This window comes from Vanellus vanellus, assembly GCF_965231255.1.
Source record: "Vanellus vanellus genome assembly, chromosome: 9".
Classification (NCBI taxonomy): Eukaryota; Metazoa; Chordata; class Aves; order Charadriiformes; family Charadriidae; genus Vanellus; species Vanellus vanellus.
The window spans coordinates 8,067,086-8,089,220 of record NC_138914.1 but is presented as its reverse complement, the minus strand read 5'-3'; the positions used below and the strand labels follow the sequence as shown (position 1 = coordinate 8,089,220).

Below are 22,135 nucleotides of genomic sequence, written 5' to 3'. Positions count from 1 at the left end.
AGAACCCACATTTTAATAAAAGACAGAAAAAAAAAAAAAGTCTTACTTCCCAAGGGCAAAGCATTCCAGTTTAACAGATGAGCCCTTCGCTGCATATGTTGTTTCTGGAAAACGCACTTCAATCTTTGGTTCGTACTCCCCCATCACACCTGTTGAACATCAAAACAGCTAGCACTCCAGTTGAGCCTCAGACCTGTCTAGTACAACAGAATTTCAGTGTAAAAGAAAGGACGGCATTAATCATGTTAGAGCCTTATGTTCCACCCGTGGCAATCAACACGTGACGTCTCCGGAGCAGGCTTAGCCTGCTGGGTGGAATTCAACCCTAAGCTGAAAGATTGTGTGAAATCTGTAAGTTCTGGGCATTTGAGAATTGAAGAGCGTGAGTTTGTATAATACAACTTCTACATCTACAAGTATGTTGCATTTGCGCATTGAGGTTTGAGAGAGAATTTAGGGTTCGCACCTCTAGTTAAGGAGGTGGTAACAAGCAATGCCTTTAACGTTGGTCACCTCACTGAGCGGCCACTTATTAGGACACTGGATAGATTCTGGGTGCAAGAGAGAATTATGGAATTCTGTGTCAAAAATATATATAAACCACATAACTTCTTCAAAACATCCAAACATGAGCTCCAGGCATGAGAAAGACTGATGTAATTAGATGTAATGATTGCATTTGAAGATGTGGCTGAACATCTGATAAAACACAGATAATCCATTATCAATTTAGGGCAGACCCCACACTGAAAATAAACTGATTTTTATTTTATATTTAACAGGGATCTGGCTAACTTTACACATACAATTTGCACCAATGCCTTAGAGGCGGCTTCTTTAGGACCCAATCCAGAGGCCACCAAAGTGAATGGGAGAAGATAAAGAGACTGATAGAATGAGTCTGAGAAAAGGAATAAAGTAGGGTGATGAAAAGGAACAGAATAGTCAGAAAAGATCTTTAGCATTTACAGTCACAGTTTCCACCAAATTATTAAATTTTGAGCGGCGAAACTAACTTTGTTTTGGGTGATCTGATTGAATATGTTATAAAGCAGCACAGTCTCATAGTGGAAGTATTATTCTATAATGCACAGTTGAGTCTTATTTATCCTAGAAACATAACTCTATACAGAGTTTTGTTACTGATTGCCGACACTGCTTCACAAACAGTACAAGTATATTGAAATTTAGGTGAGCAAACTTACAAAACAAACTTTGTGTAAAGATTTCCCAGGTATATTTCTCACCACTGTGAACATTTAATTAGAAGTGTTGCCAGAAAGGTATTTGTATATGCGCGGGGTGAGTTTCTCACCTCAGCGACTCACTTTGAAAGAGCTTTCTAGATTTGATAGTTGAGCTATACCTACATTATAAATTTAGAAAGCTTTGCTGGATTTAAACCTCAACACAGGCATTCCTAAGATGAAAATCATTAGCATACCATTTGACATTCTCTTGCTATTTTTCAATGCTATTGAGCACTGTTTCCTTTGCATTTTTTTTATCTCATCATCCCTATCCCGACAGCTCAAATCCAGCAAAAACCGTGGGATCGCGTCCCACCACACAGCTTTTTCTGAGAACCTTTTACCTCCATGAGGATGTATAGCAGTATCAATTCCCAGTAACCGGAGATGGACCAGTTAGCGCGTTTTTAGCCAAGCATGCCCGGAAAACTTACCATCGCTGCGGAGGGTGAGAGGAGTGGGTGGCCCCTGCACGCTTTGCTCCGCTTTAGAGTTCGTTACAACGCAGGTGTAATTGCCCACATCAGACGGCTCTACTTTGGCAATGTACAGATTTCCCGTTTCTTGTGAAACAAAGCGGCGACTATCTTCCTGAACAGATACGGTATTATTGTTGAAGATCCACGTATAGGACAAGCCTAGAAAACACCAAATACGTATCATGCAGCCTTTCCGGTATTATTTGCTTCCTGTGAGCGCTTAAGTGCAATATCACCAGTCGAAAGAACGAGTCGGTTACAGGGCAAACCACGGGGGAGGCACCAATTAGCGACGGCAAGGTAAGCATTGCTTTAGTTTTAAACTCATTTCAAGCCACTTCAGAAGGTCACAAAAGTTTTTGTCCCCTGCTACTTTTCGTTTTCCTGCTGAGCTTATTTTTAAGTAGGAATGGCAGTGCTGCAATGCTATGAGAAAGCTGTTTTAGTAAATAATTTCTATTTATTCCATTTTCCCTCTGAACATCCAGAAAGTGAATTGCTGGTCAGTGTTACAGCTCCTTTCTTCATTCTGAGTATGGAAAAATGAAACTGGTAACGTGGAGCTTTGTCATGAGATTCTCGTGAGCTCAGCTGCACACAGATATTTTGTAGATTATTTAATATTTGATCCTATTGCACATTCGACCCTTTGCTTTTCTTCCATACTTACATCTGCTCCGTGCTTCTTGTCCTATCCTGGCTTGGAGAGTCAGAAGTGGAGCATCTCTCCTGGGAGGACAGGCTGAAAGAGTTGGGGCTGTTCAGCCTGGAGAAGAGAAGGCTCTGGGGAGACCATAGAGCCCCTTCCAATATCTGAAGGGGGCTACAGGAAAGATAGGGAGGGACTTTTTACAAGGGCATGTAGTGGTAGGACGAGGGGGAATGGCTTCAAAGTGGAAGAGGGGAGATTTAGGTTAGGTATCAGGAAGAAATTTTTCACTCTGAGGGCGGTGAGCCCCTGGCGCAGGTTGCCCAGAGAAGCTGTGGCTGCCCCATCCCTGGAGGTGTTCAAGGCCAGCTTGGACGGGGCTTGGAGCAACCTAGGCTGGTGGGAGGTGTCTCTGCCCAGGGCAGGGGGTGGAACGAGATGATCTTTAAGGTCCCTTCTAACTCCAACCGTTCTATGATTCTATGACTTCCTAACCTTTTTCCATACAGCTTTTCACAATGCATACCTTAATAACATACATCTATAGTTTCGGCCACTTAAAACTAATTTATTTGACTGGCCCACTATGGAAGTGCAGATCTCCATCTGAGCTTACCATCCAAGAACCCTGCTTTTCAAAAGGGCTTTTTTGGCCAAGCCTTGTAACGCTGCCATCAGTAGCGCAACGAGCAGGTTCAGTGCTTATAACACAGCGTACTGTGGCGTGGGTACACCCGAAGCGTCCTGCCAGCCCTGCGCTGCGGCTGCTCCGCGTCGCTGCTGGCGCCCAACGGTGGGAGCAGGACTGAAATTGTGTCTTTAATAAGACACAGTAAATCAGAAGTTTCAAAATCTACCAGTTTAGCTTTCCTTAATTAAATGTATAATTCATAAGCTAACTGTGCTCTGCCAACAGCTTCATTTTTACACATTTCCCCCATCAACAATCCCATTTGAAAAAGATTATTTACGTTTCTTTCCCTCCTTCAGTTACAACATGGGTACAGTATGGTAATAAGTCTGCAAACTCCAGTAGTTTTGTGGAGTTTTATGTTATCATCTTCTAACATTTTAGGACTCTCATTAGAAATGATGCATCTCCGGGGAGCAATCAATGACACTTTCTATACTTGGCTAGATCCCGCAACAGGCTCTGTTTTACTACAGCTTAATGCTAAACTTTTTTTCCACGATGTAGAGGAAACCTAGAAGATGCAACAGTTCCTAAAATAACGCAATGCAACACGTATGTCTACATTTACGCGTGCATACACACAAGATAAAAGCACCATGTTTTCACATTTGCATGCCCATGTACTTTTAGGTACCTGGTTAAAGCATCTATTTACAGAAGAAAATCAAGAGATGTCCACAGGGATGATCAGCTTATAGCTGGATATAAGTGCTGTAGCTATGACCTGATATGTTTTCCAGGCTATGTTCCTGTCCCAGGCACAAAATTTGATGACTATAGTCTGGCTGGACAAACAGACCAAAGTAACTGGTGCGGGAAAAACTCTGGTTTCAACTCATTCTTTGAAGTTCTCTAACCTGCAAGTTAGGGAACATGAAGAAAAAGGTGAAGATCTGCAGGGTAAACACTTTAATCCGTGTTCAATCAAACTATGTGGTAAACTCAGGATTTCGGTTGGAAGAAACACCTTGGATCTGCCATCGCCTCAGATTTCACAAGACCACCTGAGGGCTGTTGTCCCTGATTCCCTCTCGTTACAGCTGGAACCTTCGCTTTCCTCCTCACACAGGCAAAGGCACATATGGGTTTACACATGATAAAACTGCTCTGAGAGGTTGAACCGCTGATAGGTGAACACACAGACTTTCATGAAAGGTTAGTGCATCTAATGATGAACTGGAGGTAGTTTATAAAGCAAGATAAATAGGAAAAATGAGTTTGGAGGTTCCTTTCCCAAAGTTCAGTTCTGGTGCTGGCAACTACAGGGCTGAAGAAAGCACTGACCCACTCTAACAGGACACCACTATACCTACTAAGACACCAAATGGATGTCTGTGAAGGACCTTCGAACCATCTTATGCTGTGCAATCAGAAAACAGATTCCTGCTGTGGGACCTGGTGATGCAACTAAATTTTCTGTGTAGGACAGAGTACATGAATGCTAATATAACTCTATTAAAACAACTTTATGCTACCCAGACATTATTCATGAGGTCAATCTGTGAATTAATTAATAAGTAAAAGAGAGTCAGTCCTTGTCTGTCCTGATTTCAGTTCTCAGGGGGCTCCAGTTGACTTTATCTTCCAAAGTTTCTGGTACTCTCTCCAATCAGTACTCCACCATTGCCTTGGGGCCTCTTTATGAATTTTCCCATTAACTGGGTACAAGCGCAGGCCCTTCCTGTTCATATTTAAATCCTTTTTTCTCCCAGTATGAGGGATATAAATACTACCACTCTTCTAACTGCAGGTTCATCGTCACCAGTCCACAGGCCATACTTGCCTAGAGCCTAATTCAGCTCCACTAGGCTCCGCAGAAACCCTTATTTTAATTGACTTCAATGGGAGTTGGATGAAGTGTCAAGGGAAAGGAACCAAACTTTGCAGATCAAACTTTTTTTCCTCCTCTAAAGCATAATCCCCGCAGTCTACTCCCTTACATAACGTATTTTCTTAGAAAGTTCATTGATAACATCAACACATGTAATAGACTAGAAAATCCAACATTGCATTATAAAAGAAGCAACTATTACCTAAACATTTCCATTTTGGGCCACTTTGAATAAATCAGATGTGGAGCATACCCATTAAATGAGTAAAAAAAAATAGCAAAAGTCCCATGCCATCACTTTTAGGGTTACAGTCATCAGCACGAGTAAATCAGGAACCGGGAAGAGTTTGTTGAAGGTAATGCTGAACAGAAAGTAGTAGAGGCACAGAGAGGAAAATCATAAAAAGATAGTAACCTGCTAATGAAGTCTAGCTAAAATGAACTTGAAAATCGCGGCTGCCAGCTATTTTATGGAAGAACAAATCAAGTTACAATTATTTTTTAGGCTTTCTTTTGTTTGTTTTCCATTTAACCACAGGATTTCTGAAATAGGTAGTGGCTGGGATCACACTTCAACATACCTGTGACAGCAGAATTTGGTCCCAGATTGTTGTGGGTTTTTTTCCCCCATAGACTTTAGAAGGAAATTTCTTACTGTAAAAGTTGGGCTTGTTTCAAAGACAGAGAAAAACTATGGTTTACCCCTAGGTTACAAAAAAATTCTGCTACCCTCATGGATTTTTAAGGCCAGAGAGAATCCCTGTGCTATCTGGACCTACAAATAATGACAATACAAAATTCAGAGCACTATTAAAGTTTCAGGGTTTAGTTCACAAAAACTACTAATAAAATATTATTCATATAATTTCTACCATCAAATTTTTAATTTAACATCTATGTATCAAAATGTTTTCTAAGACAAGATTTGAAAACATTAATCACCCTCAGATAATTAAATTTTTTTTTTTTTTAATTCTGTCTAGCTATGGCATAATAAATACTGTAGCACAGCTCCTTTTCACATGTACAGCTGACTCGTCTCAGCCCAAATTAACACATTGTAGCAGTGAAGACTGATGTTTTCCCTCAAAAGACAGTGATCCCAAAGCTGTTATGGACTCTGTGAGAAGATGCCTCAGAAAGCACAGAACTGCCTGTAGTTCAAAGGGGCTACGTGTCAGTGGAGGGATAATTACAGCAATGTAGACTTCATTATGCATACACCAGAGCATGAGCTATTTTATTAGTGCTGCAATCCTCCGTTTGCCTTTTATTTTAATCCAAGGCAGGTGACTATGTGGTGTCAGTCTCCCTTCTCATCCCAGAGGTCCTCAATATGTAGGTTAACTCCACCTCACCTTCCAGCCGAGCACTGCCTGGTGGGCAAGTCCTGAGCTTGGCCATGCAGGAGAGCATCCCCTGCACCCGCCAGCTGTGAGCGCTTCCGTTCAGCGGAGCGGCTCATAATCACTCCTGATACACTAGTCTAGGGAATATAGCATTTTGGTGCTTTCCTCACCCCGAGCAAATTCAAATCAATATTGCTCATTCGGCAGGAGAAGAGCTACAGGCTGATCTCAGGGAAGAGGCTCTGCCCCTCCTGCCAGAGCCGGCAGGAAAGGATGAAAGATTCATAGGAGTATTGAGCAATAGGAGCTGAGAGAAAGAGAGTCTAAACCCATGACTAAGGCACTCGGCTTTATAAGGGGAGATACGCTTCAAACCATCACTGTAAGATTACGCATTTTATCAAGTGATTGCTTCATATAAAATGCAGAAACAACCCGAGGCAGAGGTCAGAGACCCTTTTAGGTAAGGCAGCACCGCTCATCCCATCCCATCCACGTTCCCAGTAGTTTCCCATCTCCTGCTTTCCCCTGCGCCTCCCTTTTCTTTTCTTTTCTTTTCTTTTCTTTTCTTTTCTTTTCTTTTCTTTTCTTTTCTTTTCTTTTCTTTTCTTTTCTTTTCTTTTCTTTTCTTTTCTTTTCTTTTCTTTTCTTTTCTTTTCTTTTCTTTTCTTTTCTTTTCTTTTCTTTTCTTTTCTTTTCTTTTCTTTTCTTTTCTTTTCTTTTCTTTTCTTTTCCTTTCTTTTCCTTTCTTTTCCTTTCTTTTCCTTTCTTTTCTTTTCTTTTCTTTTCTTTTCTTTTCTTTTCTTTTCTTTTCTTTTCTTTTCTTTTCTTTTCTTTTCTTTTCTTTTCTTTTCTTTTCTTTTCTTTTCTTTTCTTTTCTTTTCTTTTCTTTTCTTTTCTTTTCCTTTCTTTTCCTTTCTTTTCTTTTCTTTTCTTTTCTTTTCTTTTCTTTTCTTTTCTTTTCTTTTCTTTTCTTTTCTTTTCTTTTCTTTTCTTTTCTTTTCTTTTCTTTTCTTTTCTTTTCTTTTCTTTTCTTTTCTTTTCTTTTCTTTTCTTTTTTCTTTTCTTATTCTTTTTCTTTTTCTTTTCTTTTCTCCAAAGCAATTATCCACTACAATCTCATTTAATCAGACCACCTTAGATCAAGAAATCTCTTGCAATCTGTATTTTCATATTCAAATTCCATTTTCATTTCAAATTCTAGCAGTAATCGGGCAAGGATCTACATAGACTACTTTATATATAAATATATATATATTATGTATATTATGGTCAATGTTCAGGCTGCAAGAGGTGTGCATGTGGTGTTGTGCTAATAGTCATACCTCCGTAATGAAGTGGGGCCCCACACAGCAGAACCACTCCTTGTCCTTCTCTGACTGACACTGTGCTTCTTGTTTCCATTTCAAAATTTTCAAGGTCTTGGAAGAGAGAGAAAAAAAGAGGAGAAAACAAGACCAGGTTATTAGCTGTCAGTTTTACACCTGTACCCCGACCTATGCAAAGTATGTGAGTTGCCACCCTGCATGGAAAAATGACAAACAGTATGCAGTCCTTCGGCTTTCATGAAACAACAAATTATAAAGCCGTTATACTCTCTCTATATATATAACAACAATATATAAAATCGTTGCACTGGTTTTTAGAAGGTAGTAGACATTTCATTTTAAATGATAATTTATAAATTAATAATTTTAATTTATAATTTATAATATAATGATAAATAATACTTTATTTAAATGATAGTTTATAAATGATAATTCATGTACAAAACCTGAAACATTAGATGTATTTTAACTGATTAATTACTTTATCATCAGTTATCATCCTAATGAGAAGACGCACTACTTTTGTCGGAGTACTTTGGGAAATGATTGCTTGAAATACATTCAAGATGTGTTTTAATATGGTAAACAATATCAGCTTCCCCTTAAAAATCTTTAGTCCATAGTGTCATATATTGATTGCATTGAGTCAATAGAGAGAAACAGTTCTCTTTGGTCAAAACAATAATTTCTTTTCTCTCTGCTCTGGGAGAAGGGGCAAGCTTTGTATGATATGAGGGGGGGAGGGGGGACCTTGAATTTTCCTATTTATTATGTTAAATAGAAAAGAGATTAGAAAAGAACAAAAAATTCAGGCATTAGCAACAAAGAGGGGGGATTTTTCAACCTTAAAAATCTGTACACAGGAGCCCGAACTCTTTCATAGCAGGTTAGACAAAGCAGCTCAGCTTTTCCCAGAGAGAAGATTTTCACCCCATTATGCTAACTAGTGAATCATGGGTATGAAAAAGTAGACATGGATGGTCATTTAATAAATGGTCATTTAATCTACTTGTCTGGCCCATGCAGGTCCTTCCTAACAGATACTTATTAAAAAAAAAAAAAAAAAAACAAAACAAAAAAAAACCCCAAAACAAACAAACAAAAAATAACAACAACAAAATCACACCTCTGAAAGAGGTAAGTAAAAATAAGTCCTTAGGGCACTCAGTTTTACTTCTGTTGTCATCTTTATTGGACCTTTTCTCCAGGCAGGGAGCATCTCCTATGAAATATTATGACACAGCAGTCAGATGAGATTCAATAATGAGTTATAAAATTGTCTATCTTTGTTATGTAGCCCAGGGTGATAAAGAGAGAAAAGAGACATGGCCCAGAAATGATGGACCTTTTTGCTGGAAGCAGTCTTTTTTTTTTTTCCCAAAAGAATTTTGCATCCTTTTTTTTCCCCTACAACCTTGGGGGGTTGTATGTATTTTCAATGATTAATTGCAATCTAAATTGTGTTAAATATATCTATATAACATAACCTGAGGAGGAATATACATGTACTTATTCCGAAATCCTGGACCGCTCCATTCTCCCAGTTACCGGTAGGTACCTAGCATAGCTTTGTAACATGACATCATCTAATAAAGCATAATGTTGCTTGTCAAAGCAACCAAATAAGATCGCTAAGATCAGGTGTTTGGCACACATTTAGATTGCTAATACACACTTAGGAATAGTACAACTATTTAACAGATGGTATATTCGCTAGCTTCAGTGTTTCTGCAGAGATCTATAAATAAATTATCACCTAGTTCCCACATAATGCCTTCCATCCATTCTTTGTACTTATCTCACTTGATGAACAACGACTTCCCTCGCACTGCGTTGCTCTCTCAGCTGTAAGTTTTAACAAAAACCCAACTTTTTTTCCAGCTCTGTGCCTGTTGGCAGATTAATATTGGTACGGCACAATTAATCAGTTGGATGTGATAATGAGGTCATGTAGGCAAAGCAAAACGCTCTGGCGAACAAGTGATTCTTCACAGTGAAGAATATATGGACTCAGCTGTGTGTGGCAAGGAGAACGTTCTGCTGGGAACGTTTGCAGACCTCAGCAAGAAAGGTGTGTGCTCACAACAGGCACAACATATGGCATTTTGCGGAAACAGAATTAGAGAATGACGGGGCTTTCTCTGATGTAAGTGGGAATACTTGAGGTGAAGGAGGTTTTCAGCTCCATTCCAGGTAGGATAGGAGGAAAGAGGGAGGAGGAATGGGTCAGCTCTAGTTTTCACCACTATTACACACTCCCCCCTGTTTTTTTTTTTTTTGTTTTGTTTGGTTTTTATATTAAAACTGCCTTAAAGTTATTAGAGTGCTAGGTTTAACTTGCATAACAAAATGTGTGAAGACACAATCGTTTTTTCTGGAATTACGGAAATACTTCTTAAATATGTGTGATAGGAACAAGTAGCAAGTCATTCTTTTCAACCTCCCAGTTATGGGTTTGAAATTCCTTGAACAGCTGGGGGATAGGTGTAGCACTTCCAAACCAGTCCATTTTAATAATGACATAGGACAGCTCTGTATTACTGAATAGAAAACAAGGAAACTGGGGTGTTTTAATATATGAAATTGTTACAGGCAATTAGAGAAAGTCCAATTTATCACCTTGCATAATTACTAACAGTTCATCTGAATTAATGTAATTTCATGCTTTCTTGAACTTTTGATTTTTTTCATAAATGTTTTGTCATTACATAATCCCAAATGTTATCATTGTAATTACTTGTTATTGAAATGTGCGATGACTGTTAAGGCATTAGTAGTAAGAGCACTGTACAAATTAGCTATGCTCCTGAGGACAAATCAATAAAACTTTTCATATTTCCATGTGGCTGTGTCAAATTGTGATATATCACATTTGTTCCACTTTCTTCTGTTTCTGTTATTGGCTATGATATATTGCAATACGATCGGTGTTACAAGATGTGATGTATCACAATAGAAATCCTCTCCCAGGATAAAAAATTACAACCTCAGCAGTTTTTAAAAGAAGTTTATCAGTCTTTATCCAAATATCTCCCAAATGAATGGCTAAGCTCATTTCCTACAACTTTCACTGGAAACTAAAGTCCTTTTTCAGAAATGTAGTAAACTTGCTAAACAAACCCTCTAACAGTTCCTTTGTCTTGATAATAGTGTCAATACGTTAATCTTTTCACTTTACCATCTAATCTCAATTTTTTTAAATGTTCTGATTGATTTTCTATGAATTCAATTCAGTGATTAAGAGTGGTGTTATCTCTAATTAAGGTGTCTGAAAGCTGCTTAGTGTTTCCCATTTCCTGATTTTTAAATACTTACATTTTCTACTAAACACCTACTGAGGAGTTCTGCTCCTTCCCCATTTGAAGCACATGTGAGCCTCCACTGTGCCACTGTTGTAACATCTCGGGGTCTGTAGGACTTGAAGCTGCTTCAGCCAGGATGAGCCTGGGAAACCCCATAGTGTCTCCTTTCACTAGGACGGGTTAAAAATCCAGAGTAATTCTCACTTTTTTTCTATTTTTCCACCTGAGGAGAACACCACGTCCCACTCTGGTTAAAAGAGAAGGTTGCCCTCTCCGTCCCCTCTGAAGAAGGCCACCAGGAGAGCCGCGGTCTCGCCCCAAAGTCCTGCTCCTCTCTGTCCCGACGGAACAGTCTGCCAAACCGAGAGGCAAAAGCACAATCGCTGGCTCTTGTTCTTCTCCAAAGCTGCATAATCAACCAAGGGCCTTCATCAGCGCTCCTTTATTTAGTTAAATTGCTTTGGAGCTTCTAAGGGGAGAGGAACTGTAATTTACACATTAGGATGCACACAGGCCCCAGGTCTTCAATTCAGCTTAAATGGCATGAATAGCCAGTCCAGGCACTAATTTTCAAGGTGGGGAACAATAATTTCTGCCACAGCCTGATTGTCTTTTTCAATTAAAGAGTGAAAATGCCCTTTACAAAGTAATATCAAGCTTCTCTAGAGGAAAAAATGGAAGGTCACAATTAAATTAAACAGGGAGAGCGGGGGCAGGGGGGAAATCCTTAGCTGACTTGATTTTTTTTGTTCATGCACCGAGAAACCAAGTGCGAAGAAACATATGCCGTGGAGCTGTAGTGCTGGTCTACAGCTGGTTTTTGTTATTTTTTTCTGCTTTTACAGAGCTAGCAGCGTAAAATATTAAAGCTCTCTTCTGAACCGAACACGGGACTCGCAGCGAGCAGTAAGTGTTGATGCAGCCTTAGGGCTCTGGCACTAAACCCCATCTGCAGGCCAGAGGCACATCCAAGGATCCGGCCCTCTCAAAGGCAGGGGGATGTAAGAAATATATTTTTAATATTTTATATTCCTGAACAGTTTTCTCACTTGTCACGGCAGAGTTCATTTGTCACCTGTCATCACAGAGTCGCTTCGCCGTCTGCATGAGTTTTCTCCAGATTGGAGTGCTCTTAAAAACAGATTTCTCCCCAGTCTAAATCTCACTGGTCAGATTTATCCCTGCCAGGACTACGCTGGTTTGACTGACTGATACCGGAGATGGCCCTGGCTCCCTGTGCCAAGCTACCTGGTGGCAGTGCTGTTAACTCTTACCCAAAACCGGCTTCTTTCATTTGTATTTACCCATGCTCCCCCAGAGACCTGTTTCCCCGGGGAGTGTGGAGATGGTTCCCGAACTCACCCCTTCCCTCGGACCTTGACCTTCCAGTTGGCAGTGAGCAGCCATGCCCTGTGTCCCGCAGGGACCCCCATTTATCTCCGTCCAGGGTCCTGCTGGGCACCTCCTTTTAAACACCCCACAGTCCCCCTTCAGGCTATGAATTTCTTTTTATAATGCCTCTACTGACAAAATAACAATCTTCACTCGTAACACATACAATTAAAAAAAAAGGCAAGGAAGAGGGGGCTCCCATGCACTGCTCAGAGTGTGTAGCAATTATGTTCATGCATCTTTCAGTCCTTCCCCAGTTGCTGCCCAGCCCTTCAGAGATCTCGATCCAGCACAGAATTACTTCTCACAGAATTAATTTGGGCTGTGCCCAGGCACCGCTGCTTCACCTCCCTCATCCCAGCTGCAAAGCCATCAGAGACTTGCTTCCAATGGGAATTGCAAGGTTTACCCAAATGATTGATGTAAAGGATTTTTGAATGTGAATCTTTAAAGTGGGATTTCAGGTGTGGAGTACGTCATTAGTTGTTCTTTCAGTAACATTTAGAAATGAAGCTTTGCAGCTCGGTGCATTCTCCGTACCAGATGTGGGTTACCTCTTGAGAATTGTTCCTGGGGTCTTATTCCTTCACACCATGGAAAATACCAATGACACAGACTGTTCCTCCTTCTTGAACATGAGCTACAGAATAGGGAAGTTTGTCTTGTGCCTTAAAAGCTTTGTATTAGACAGAATCAAGATAACTAATCAACTTAATTATCTTTATTCAAAAAAGCCAGTCACTTTTGCCAAAGAATTTAATTCAGTATTTCTTTTTTCCTTGCAAGCCTCCACCTGTGACTTTTCATTTTTTGTCATACCAAAGAATGAAGAAGCTCATGTGGACATCATGGATATTTCATTCAATAATTTATTGGAATCTAAGTCATATTGTCGGCAATGAAAGTAGAACAGATAAAAAGAAAATCACCCAGACTGCAAATACAGACTGGTTTTATCCTTCAGAATTATTAAATTTTATCAATCAGAATCTGGGACCTGTAGGTGTTTTTTTACCTCCCGTACGTCAATGACATATATTGCTTTTCCAACACAACTTGCAAGGGGCTGATTTAGGATAACCACTTTCATAGGAACTACAGAATAGTAAATAATATATAACTAAAAGATAATCTTCAAATACTTACACATTCCCTCTTACTGCTTTATCTGACTAGCTCCCTGCCTGTAACGCTCCCTACAACATCTCTGTAATGTATGTCTCCATTTCACACATAAAGAATTCCTATACAAGAGACCCTCTTTTTATAGTAAAAGTTTAAGCAACTAACCCAATGGAATAAACCAGCTTTAATAGAAGTGTCCTGATGCAGCATAGCCTGGAACACGGTGGTTAGATACTCTGATAGAGATGTTTAAAACCTTTTGAGAGAGAAAAAAAATGCAACTTGGGTTTCTGATGCTGCTTGGTCTGCTACGACCTTAAATAAAAGGAGAATGTTACCACCATCAGCTCCAGTTTGTGTGTTTAAGAAGAGAGAGGAGGTCATGACTGTGTTTGGTGTCGACAGATGTTAGATGGGCTCTGAGAACACAGAGCAGACTCAAACCGTTAGGGAATGATGGAGAAAGCAAAACCCCTTTATTATGTAGACATACCCTTATCTGCTGGTTTTAAGATTTCAGGCTGTTCTTTCTGCCTTGGGGAATGTCTGGATATTTCCATAATCTATTCTCGTGGTATCTGAACTTTAAAATATTATCACCCTGCCTTGTCCTGTCAGGAAGCAGGTGAAACCCTTCCAGGCTTCCCGCTTCAATGCTGTCAAGTGGTGGTCGGTGGCTCCTGCTTGTCCTTAAGCCTGTGAGACCCGGTGTGTGCACTGACTTCTGCAAAGAGATAAATGCTGGAAAGCTCAACAGAGATGCAGAAAGATGAGCGGAACGTAGTGAGGTCTTGTAGCATTTTTGGTCTTTGAGTGAATAAGCTGTATCGCTTGTAGTCCGTTCCCTGCAAATACTCGGCTCCGAGTAGCCTTGAAGGAAACACGGTGCCCCACTTCAGAGTGGCTAGAGCAGCGTATGGACCCCTTACAGCAATGCATATCAGGGTCTCACCATGTTTTTCCTAATTTTGTGTGGAAGCGTTGTGAAGAAATGTGAAAAAAAAAAAGAAGCTACGCCTGAGGTTGCTGGGTCTGCTCCATGGAGAGCGCCCATTAAGCAAGGAGCTTGATGTAGACTCCCACCGTGGCGAACTGCTGCAGAGCGTTGGAGCACTGGCACAAAGTGTCCATAGCAATCGGAGTTGATAAATGAAAGTTCAGATTCTTTTTACTCCAGGCAGAGTTTTGACAAAATGTGAGCTTTATTCCCAAGTAATAAACTGAATTCTTGTTATATTTGCTGTTAACTCATTCTGTTCAGAAGCTTGCGTTCCACCGACCCAAACACAAGGAGACGTAAGTGCTGCTGCTGTAGTTATATTGGATTCTTGAACTTGGTTAAAAGTCCAAAAGGCAATTTTGAGCTGTAAGCCTATTTAGTGACATAAGGAAGGATGACAGTAGCATTTCCATCCTGCAGACAGGATTGGTCCGCAGGGAGCGTTGCCGCTGCAGGTTGCGTTCTTTTCTCACCTGCTCACAGGAAGATGCAGATCATGAGATGTTGCCAGGATCATCAGGAGGGCTGCGCAGAGCCTGGAAACTACACCAGTTTAGATTTGATTCTCCACATATCTGCAAGTTGAGACATGTCTCTGCATTATACGTAGGGAAACCCTTTCAAAACAGGGAGGTGGGCTTAACGCATTTGTAGGTTATAAGATGATGTGAATAGAGGGAAGTCTATGACTTTGCCTGAAGTCTCCCTATAGAGGATAAGGGAATGTAGTGAATGAAATGGCCTCAAGTTACACCAGGGGAGGTTTAGGATGGATATTAGGAAAACTTTCTACCCAGAAAGGGTTATCAAGCATTGGAACAGGCTGCCCAGGGAAGTGGTGGAGTCGCCGTCCTTGGGGGTATTTAAAAGACGGGCAGATGTGGTGCTGAGGGACATGCTTTAGTGGTGATTTTGGCGGTGTTAGGTTGATGGTGGGACTTGATGATCTTAAAGGTCCCTTCCAACCTAGACAACTCTATGATTCTATGAAGTAGAACTTTGGGGGATTTATCTTTGATGGTGACCAGTGAAAGTTGAGCTTTTCCTCCTATTTGCTCTTCAGTTATCAGTTGGCCACCTCTGAGTGCCAACTGAACACTAAATTGAGGAGCATATACCTCCTTTCGAAAAAGACAGAAGATGCGGTGTTCATTCTTTCAAAATCAGCGGCTAGACAGCCTGATCAGTATGCCAGCCCTCGCCTGCCGTGATGAATTAACAATCAGTTTAAAGACCCAGAGAGCTTTACTCAAGGTGGTAGTTACAACATCTAGCACACCTTTTAATCAAATACAATTGTTACAGAGGGATTTCTGGACGCACACAGTACCGCAGTACAACCAATCCAGAAGTGTGTGTGCCATTTAGGCTAAAATTCATGCATGCCCAGACTTTGCAAATTCAGGCTATCTGATCTAACTGTATCGATTTTCCCATTTGCTGTTTCAAAGCGTATACTACAAGTAAAAAGGGTTATGACACTTTGAGGCATGCTGCATTGCTTTGTGATGTTTGTGTAATTTGTGTGCAGTCAAAGGTAAATAACATGATGAAGTAATCAGATGAAAAGTGGGCTTTCGTGCTGGCTGAGCATCTCCCAGGCAGTCACTCTAACCGGGCTCTGCAAAGGCTCAGACTGTCGTGATGTAGCAAAGACTAAATGGACTTGATTGCTTTTAATGTATTTCCCCTGAAACGGTTAAATGCTAATGCTGGACTATTATTTTATGTTTCAGGATGGAAAAACTCTGTCCAGGAGGAATTATTGCCTCTTTAATGCGTTATTTCGGCAAAGCTCTGTCGTCTTCTGTCTATCTGACAAAAAGCACCTGAGAGCACTTGGGAGCTGCTCCAAGTGCTCCAGCACTGTCACTCTCATCCACGCTGCTGGGAGCACCCTGTCACTGGCCAAGAGGAGGGACGATGTGTGTATTTGGAAAAATGCTATTGAGAATAAGCACCAGGCAAAACCCCTGAGCCCCCCCTTTGAAAAATGTGAGAATATGGTTGCAGCCCAAAAATGCCAAAGAAAAACCCTTCCTTGGTCTGTGGCACTGGGGGGGAAACTGTTAAATATGTGGTCTAATGTCTGCACTGTGCACCCTCCTGTGTGATTCGGGACAAAATGACTAATCCTAATCCTAGTTATGAATTTAAATTGTTGTCATCGTTTCTCGGAATTCATGATTAATAATGGGGGCCTGAGGTCTGAGAAAGCCGCAATCATCACGACTGTCTATCATGGTAGAACAATTTGGCTGAGAATCTCATTTAAGGTCCCTAGGCTGCTAGATGTTTTCAATTAATATTGAATTTTATGGGTTTATGTCCTAAATAGTTGTGAATTAGGTTCACACTTGATTCTTTTTCATAGCAGAGTACTTTTTTTTCTAGTTTGTTTAATTGCACTTCTTGTTTCTCCTACGCATCTGTTAATGTCTCTGTTACGGACACGTATGAGAACTAAAAGAATCAGTAACAGGCCTGGACAGACTGTTTTACTGCAGCCAGTTATGGGGATTTCCCTCAAGACCAGTTGTTTGCACACAGTTACTTTTACTTAAAACTGATGAAATAATTAAAACAAATCTCCTGTGTGCCCTGGGATAGAGTTCCGTTTGAAGCCGTATTTAAGCAGCTCTCTATAGCAGGTTTTTTGTTTGTCTTTTTTAAGGCACGAAATGCAATTTAGATGCTCTCTTCATTAATAAAAACAGCTTCTTGCAAATCACCTCATTAATATGCGTGCGACTGAATCTTGGCACCGCAGAATAGGAGAAACTCCAGTTTTGCTTATCAAAATGTCGCTTTAAACCTGGATGCTTTTTTTCCTTCTGTGGGTTTTGAACGCGACTGTGATCATGCTGTCTCTGTCTCCGGCTCAGAAGCGAGAGCGGCGGTGGTTGTGCCTGGGAGGGGGCTCTGCAGTTTCCCTGGGAGGGGGCTCCGCTGGCGGCAGAGTTGGGGCAGCTGCTTTGTCAGCAGTGTCTGCTCCCACCTGCGCGCAGGAGAATGTCACGCACCTGTGACACCTGGAACACTTGCGCACAAGCCTCTTCATTGCAGTTTGGAAACTAAAAGTTGTGTAAAACCAGAAGGAAAACCTTCCCTGCCCCCCTCTCTCGGCATAGTTCGCAGAGGTGAACTCCCCACGGAGTGGTCTTTGACCTTCCCTTTACGTAGAGCTGAAGGGTTCCTGGTGACCTTCTGCTGGATGTCAATGCTGACCTTAGAGGGGGGAAACCACGTGGGTGAGGGGTTGTGATTCGGGAGCAAAGCTCAAACTCGGGCCTGCGTGAGGACCCCCGCGCCTGGGGCGGGCTCTGCCACGCGAGCTGGTGTGTGACACCAGCGCTTTTCAACCCGACTGGAGATCCAGATCACCAGCTCCAGCTCTTGCAAAACACCCGGTAGCTTCTCGAAATGTACCGCTTGCCGGGTGGCAAGAGACACACGGGATTTATAGGGAGCTTTCAACTTTATTTATGACAAAACAAACCTTTGCCGGGAAGTATGAATAACACAGGACTGCCATCCCCTGTATCCCGCTAATGCATTTATGTGCTCTTGCTCTGCTCTCTCTCGCTGACGCTGGCTCTCATTTTCAGCTTGTAGCTTTAATAATCTATGCCGCTTCCTTCTGTACAATATTCCTCCCGCAGCTTTCATTTGACAGCTCTGTTTTTAATCGAGGATAAGCACGAAACTCCAGCTGAACCTGCAGACATATTTCTAATCTCATACCGCATTTATTTTGCTGCTCAGAGGGCCCGCTATCTTGAACAGAGGAAAAAGGTATTCTTCACACGTTAAGTTGAGATGTACAATAGGTTTCCAGAGGTATCATTAATTCAAACTCAAGCTCGGAGTTAGTTACCTTGTAGTAAGAAGACAAATATGCGTAAACCCTGTTACTTGGATAATAGGCTTGATTCAATTATTTATCACAGCGATCGCAATATGCCAATTCAGGGAAGGGTCCCATTTTGTTAGGTGTCGAATGAAAGTGTCATAATATCCACATGCCTTCCTGCCTGGATTTTAAGATATAGCCCGAAGTATTGGCTGAAACAAAGAAGTAAATTGGTTGACAAGATGAAAATAAGAAATAAGAAAATGTTAACTGTGAAATAACTGTTTCAAGGCAATTTGTTCCACTGTTCTCATCAGGTCATTATAACATTTTCCATGCACTGTGCTTTTTTCTGTTGTAAGACAAGTTAAAACTCCTAGTTTCATAGTGATGCTGCTAAATTGAAGCATTTTCCTGTATGTTTGTGTTTGCCAGTCTAAATGACAACCTTGCATTTGTATGTCCTCTCTCTTTCATATGGGAAAAGAAATGAAAGTCTGTCACTGCTAATGAAAAAGCAGTGCGCTTGTTGAATATGGGATATATCTGCCATGATGTGGGTGCTGCTAAGAGCCGGAGGATTAAGGCAGGATGGTAGCTGTGAGTTTGTCTGCTGTGGTCGACAAACGAGACCTGACTTCGTTGTGACCCACTCCCCACAGTAACGTTGGGAAGCGTCTTGGTGGGGGTATGAAGCCTAAATGAGGGAACTGCTTGATATTTAGCCCATTTTGATTGTCGTATAGTGGCGTGAGGCTTTGAGCTATTAGTGAGTTAAGTGCTTCAGAGGGAATGCTTCACCAGCATGGAGTATTAAAGAAGTGGCATTTAACAGCTGAAAATACTTAACACCGTTGACAATGTCCGTTTTCTGGCAAACAGGTCCTCTAGCTGCTAAGTGGCATCAGCTGCATCGTGCTGGGATGTGCTTCCCCAGAAATCACATGTGATTACTTTCAGGTTTGTGTGTCTGAGCACGGACCCCTGGTCCACAGCCGCACCAGGAGTGGGGGAACAGCACCAGGGCTCTGCAGAGCCACTTCGCTCTCTGTTGGAAGGTGCACACCCATGTTTAGATCCTTAGGAAACGCAGTCTCCTAAAGAAAACTGTATGTTGTGGTGTACGGTTTCTCTTTTCCACTAGGGAAAACTTCCAAAGGATCACATTTCCAGCAAGAGCTTGAAGATGCGACACTTCTGTGCCAACCAGCATCTCTCATTCCCCTGAGGACCATCAGGCGTGCACTTGGGAGTGCAGGGACAAACATGGACAAGCGTCCTGAGAAAGGACTTTTCTCCTCTCTCTTCCTTACCAGTGAGGCTTTCCCCATAAACTTTCCTTCCCTTCTTTCGTTCTTTTAGCTTTCTCCAAACCCTTCTCCTTACAAAGAGTTAAAACAAGACAGTTTTCCGGAGCTAGCTTTGGTTATGAAATGGCAATAGGTAAAAGTGAACATAGAAAACCATAGGCAGGAAGCGCAATTAAACATTATTCCAAGGAGCAGTGGCTAGAAGAGCTGTTTATTGCCCCAAGAGACGGTGCACCAAGCCAGCAGCATTCCCTAGGGGCTCGGGCAGCTGCAAACAGGAAACCAAAGTGCTTCCGGGAGTTTGAATCAGAGGTAGAATTCTCCAGAAAAAAAGATTAAATAATTGAGTAATATGCTATGCTGAACAATCACGGGAGCCTTCTTTCTTTCACAGATATTCCTGTCTCGTCCATCACCCCCCCCTTTATTTTTATTTTTTATAGCTTCTTTTTGCCTTTGTTTGAGGGTATTCCTTTTCTTCAGGTCTTTTCCCAGCTTCATTCCTGGCCTATCCTGGTTTCTTGGGGATTACGGATCCCACAACCTTGAGGAGGCCATCTATTCTTCCTTCTTCCTAAAATGGGATTTGTTCTGTCACTGAACAATTTTCACCTCCAGGTCTTGAAATAATTTCCCATAGAGAAATGCTGGCTTGCAAAGATGTTTCAGAAGAAGTGGGAAAATAATGAATCAAAATTTTTGTTTCCATTTGACCAGCTCTTGGGAATCAAAAGCTCTTTGACAAATTCAGGGTAAAACATTATTAAATGAGATACTAGAGATACACTGTTTGATCAGCTCTACTAAAAGAGAGCCTGTGAACCACCATGACCTCTAATGTCTCCTTTGTATAACCCCTGTGACATGAGATTTGCTATGAGAAATGGAACAAGATTAATAATTAATACGTTTGCTGGTGTCTGAAATAGCGACACAAGGTTGGCTTTAGACACATGTTTTATTAATGAGGTTTGAAAACAATTGCTTTCTCCCAGCAACAGACAGCTCAGACCTTTATACTGAAGAAAAAGGGATGGAGGTAATATCTGGGGGTTTTGTTGTTGTTGTTGTTGTTGTTGTTGTTGTTGTTGTTGTTCCCCCCCGGGGCATTAACAGAACTCAGTCACCGCATATAAGTGTTGTGAAAAAAGATTCTGAAGTTGTGAAGAAGCGAAAAGGGGAGCGAGCCTAAAATGAATTTTAAATTGTCTCAAGGCAGCATACGTGCTCTCGCCAGCCCAGCTGAAATATGAAGCATTTCAGAGCATTGCTCATCATTTCGCGCACTGTGTAAGGAAAAAAAGTGGTTCTTACTCTGTTCATGTAACAAAATGTCGGTGTGGCAATTAGGGGTACAATGCTTTTGTGATTCGGTCAGACCTCATTACGCTACAGAAAGTGGAAACCCTAACTTTTTGCAACATTTCCCCCCCCCCCCCCCCAAATTGTAACTACCTGCAATCTAGCAAAGACAGCGCTGTCTTAAAAAGTGAAAACACCTTTATTAAGTGAAAATAATTGCACTCATCTTCCTCGACCTTTCAATTTTCTGAAAGTTATTCTTGTTCCTGAGGGTTAGCAGCCATCAGATGACTGTTTTTGTTATTAATATTTACTAGGAACGATTATTTTTAAGAATAAGCACTGCTGAAGTAAGCCAAACCTTTTGAACAGAATCATCGATGATACTTTAATTATCCAATAAATTACAGTTCATGTGCAGAATTAATCGGAAAATAATGCTCTAATAAATATGATCTTCCCAACTTACATGCAAATTGAAGCTTTGCCTTCCTGCTCAGAATTGTTCCAAATGAATTTGTGGCCAAACACTGGTATGTTCCAATATCCTGGTTTTTATGTGGGTTATTGATTGCCAAGCTGCCTCCAACCAACCTGTAGTGATAACTCATGGTAAGATCAATATCTGTGCCATTTTGCTTCCACCTTTGAGGGGAAAAAAATCAAATTATGCTTATAATTTACAGAGCCTATTCATATTTATCTTAAATAGTGTGCTGTAGCATACCTGAAATGATAAAAATGTAGTTAAATATCACAAAATTATATAATTTTTCACACAAGACTGCTTCTTGTATCAATCTTAATGATATCAATAATTCTGTTCCTTGAAAAATCTTTACTGCTTTTACGCTAGTCACCACTGTTCATCCAAATGTCTGCAAAAAGTAATTATAACTTATTCATACAAACTAAGTTATCCATCCGATTGGGAGTATGGCATACACCTCGACTGCAGCTCCCTTGTTTTTTACAATATAAATGGAACCTGAATGTGCTTCACGGGCCTTGCAAATGGTGCCATAAATTTGGTTACAAAAATGATTTGGAGATATAAATCAGGAAGGATTACACTTCAGAGGGCAGAAGAAAGCAGGGAGAGAAGTTTTTATCCAGCAAGTTTGAGACTGATAATTTGATGATGAGAACGCTGCTATTTTAAAGCACGATTTGTCCCTGTTAGTCCACGAAGTAGAAAAGGGATTGTTTCTGCAACATTACACTGCTATTTACAAACGTCAAAATAAAATTTATATTTCAAAGAAAATAAA

At 40.9% G+C, this 22,135-nt stretch overlaps 1 protein-coding gene across 1 annotated transcript in view; it reads right to left on the bottom strand.

Annotated features, from left to right (window-relative positions):
* The window catches only part of LOC309675412 (contactin-6-like), a gene marked incomplete at its 3' end in the record, with an annotated part of 76,957 nt that extends 55,467 nt beyond the window's left edge, over window positions 1-21,490 (bottom strand). Inside the window, exons 1-4 of the mRNA XM_082487727.1 lie at window positions 21,334-21,490; window positions 7,578-7,673; window positions 1,685-1,888; window positions 47-149 (exon numbers count right to left, since the gene is read on the bottom strand). Of these exons, the coding sequence (XP_082343853.1) occupies window positions 47-149; window positions 1,685-1,888; window positions 7,578-7,673; window positions 21,334-21,475 (545 nt within the window). The 5' untranslated portion in view covers window positions 21,476-21,490. The remainder of the gene's footprint in view (window positions 1-46; window positions 150-1,684; window positions 1,889-7,577; window positions 7,674-21,333) is intronic.
* Between the last annotated feature and the right edge of the window lie 645 nt (window positions 21,491-22,135).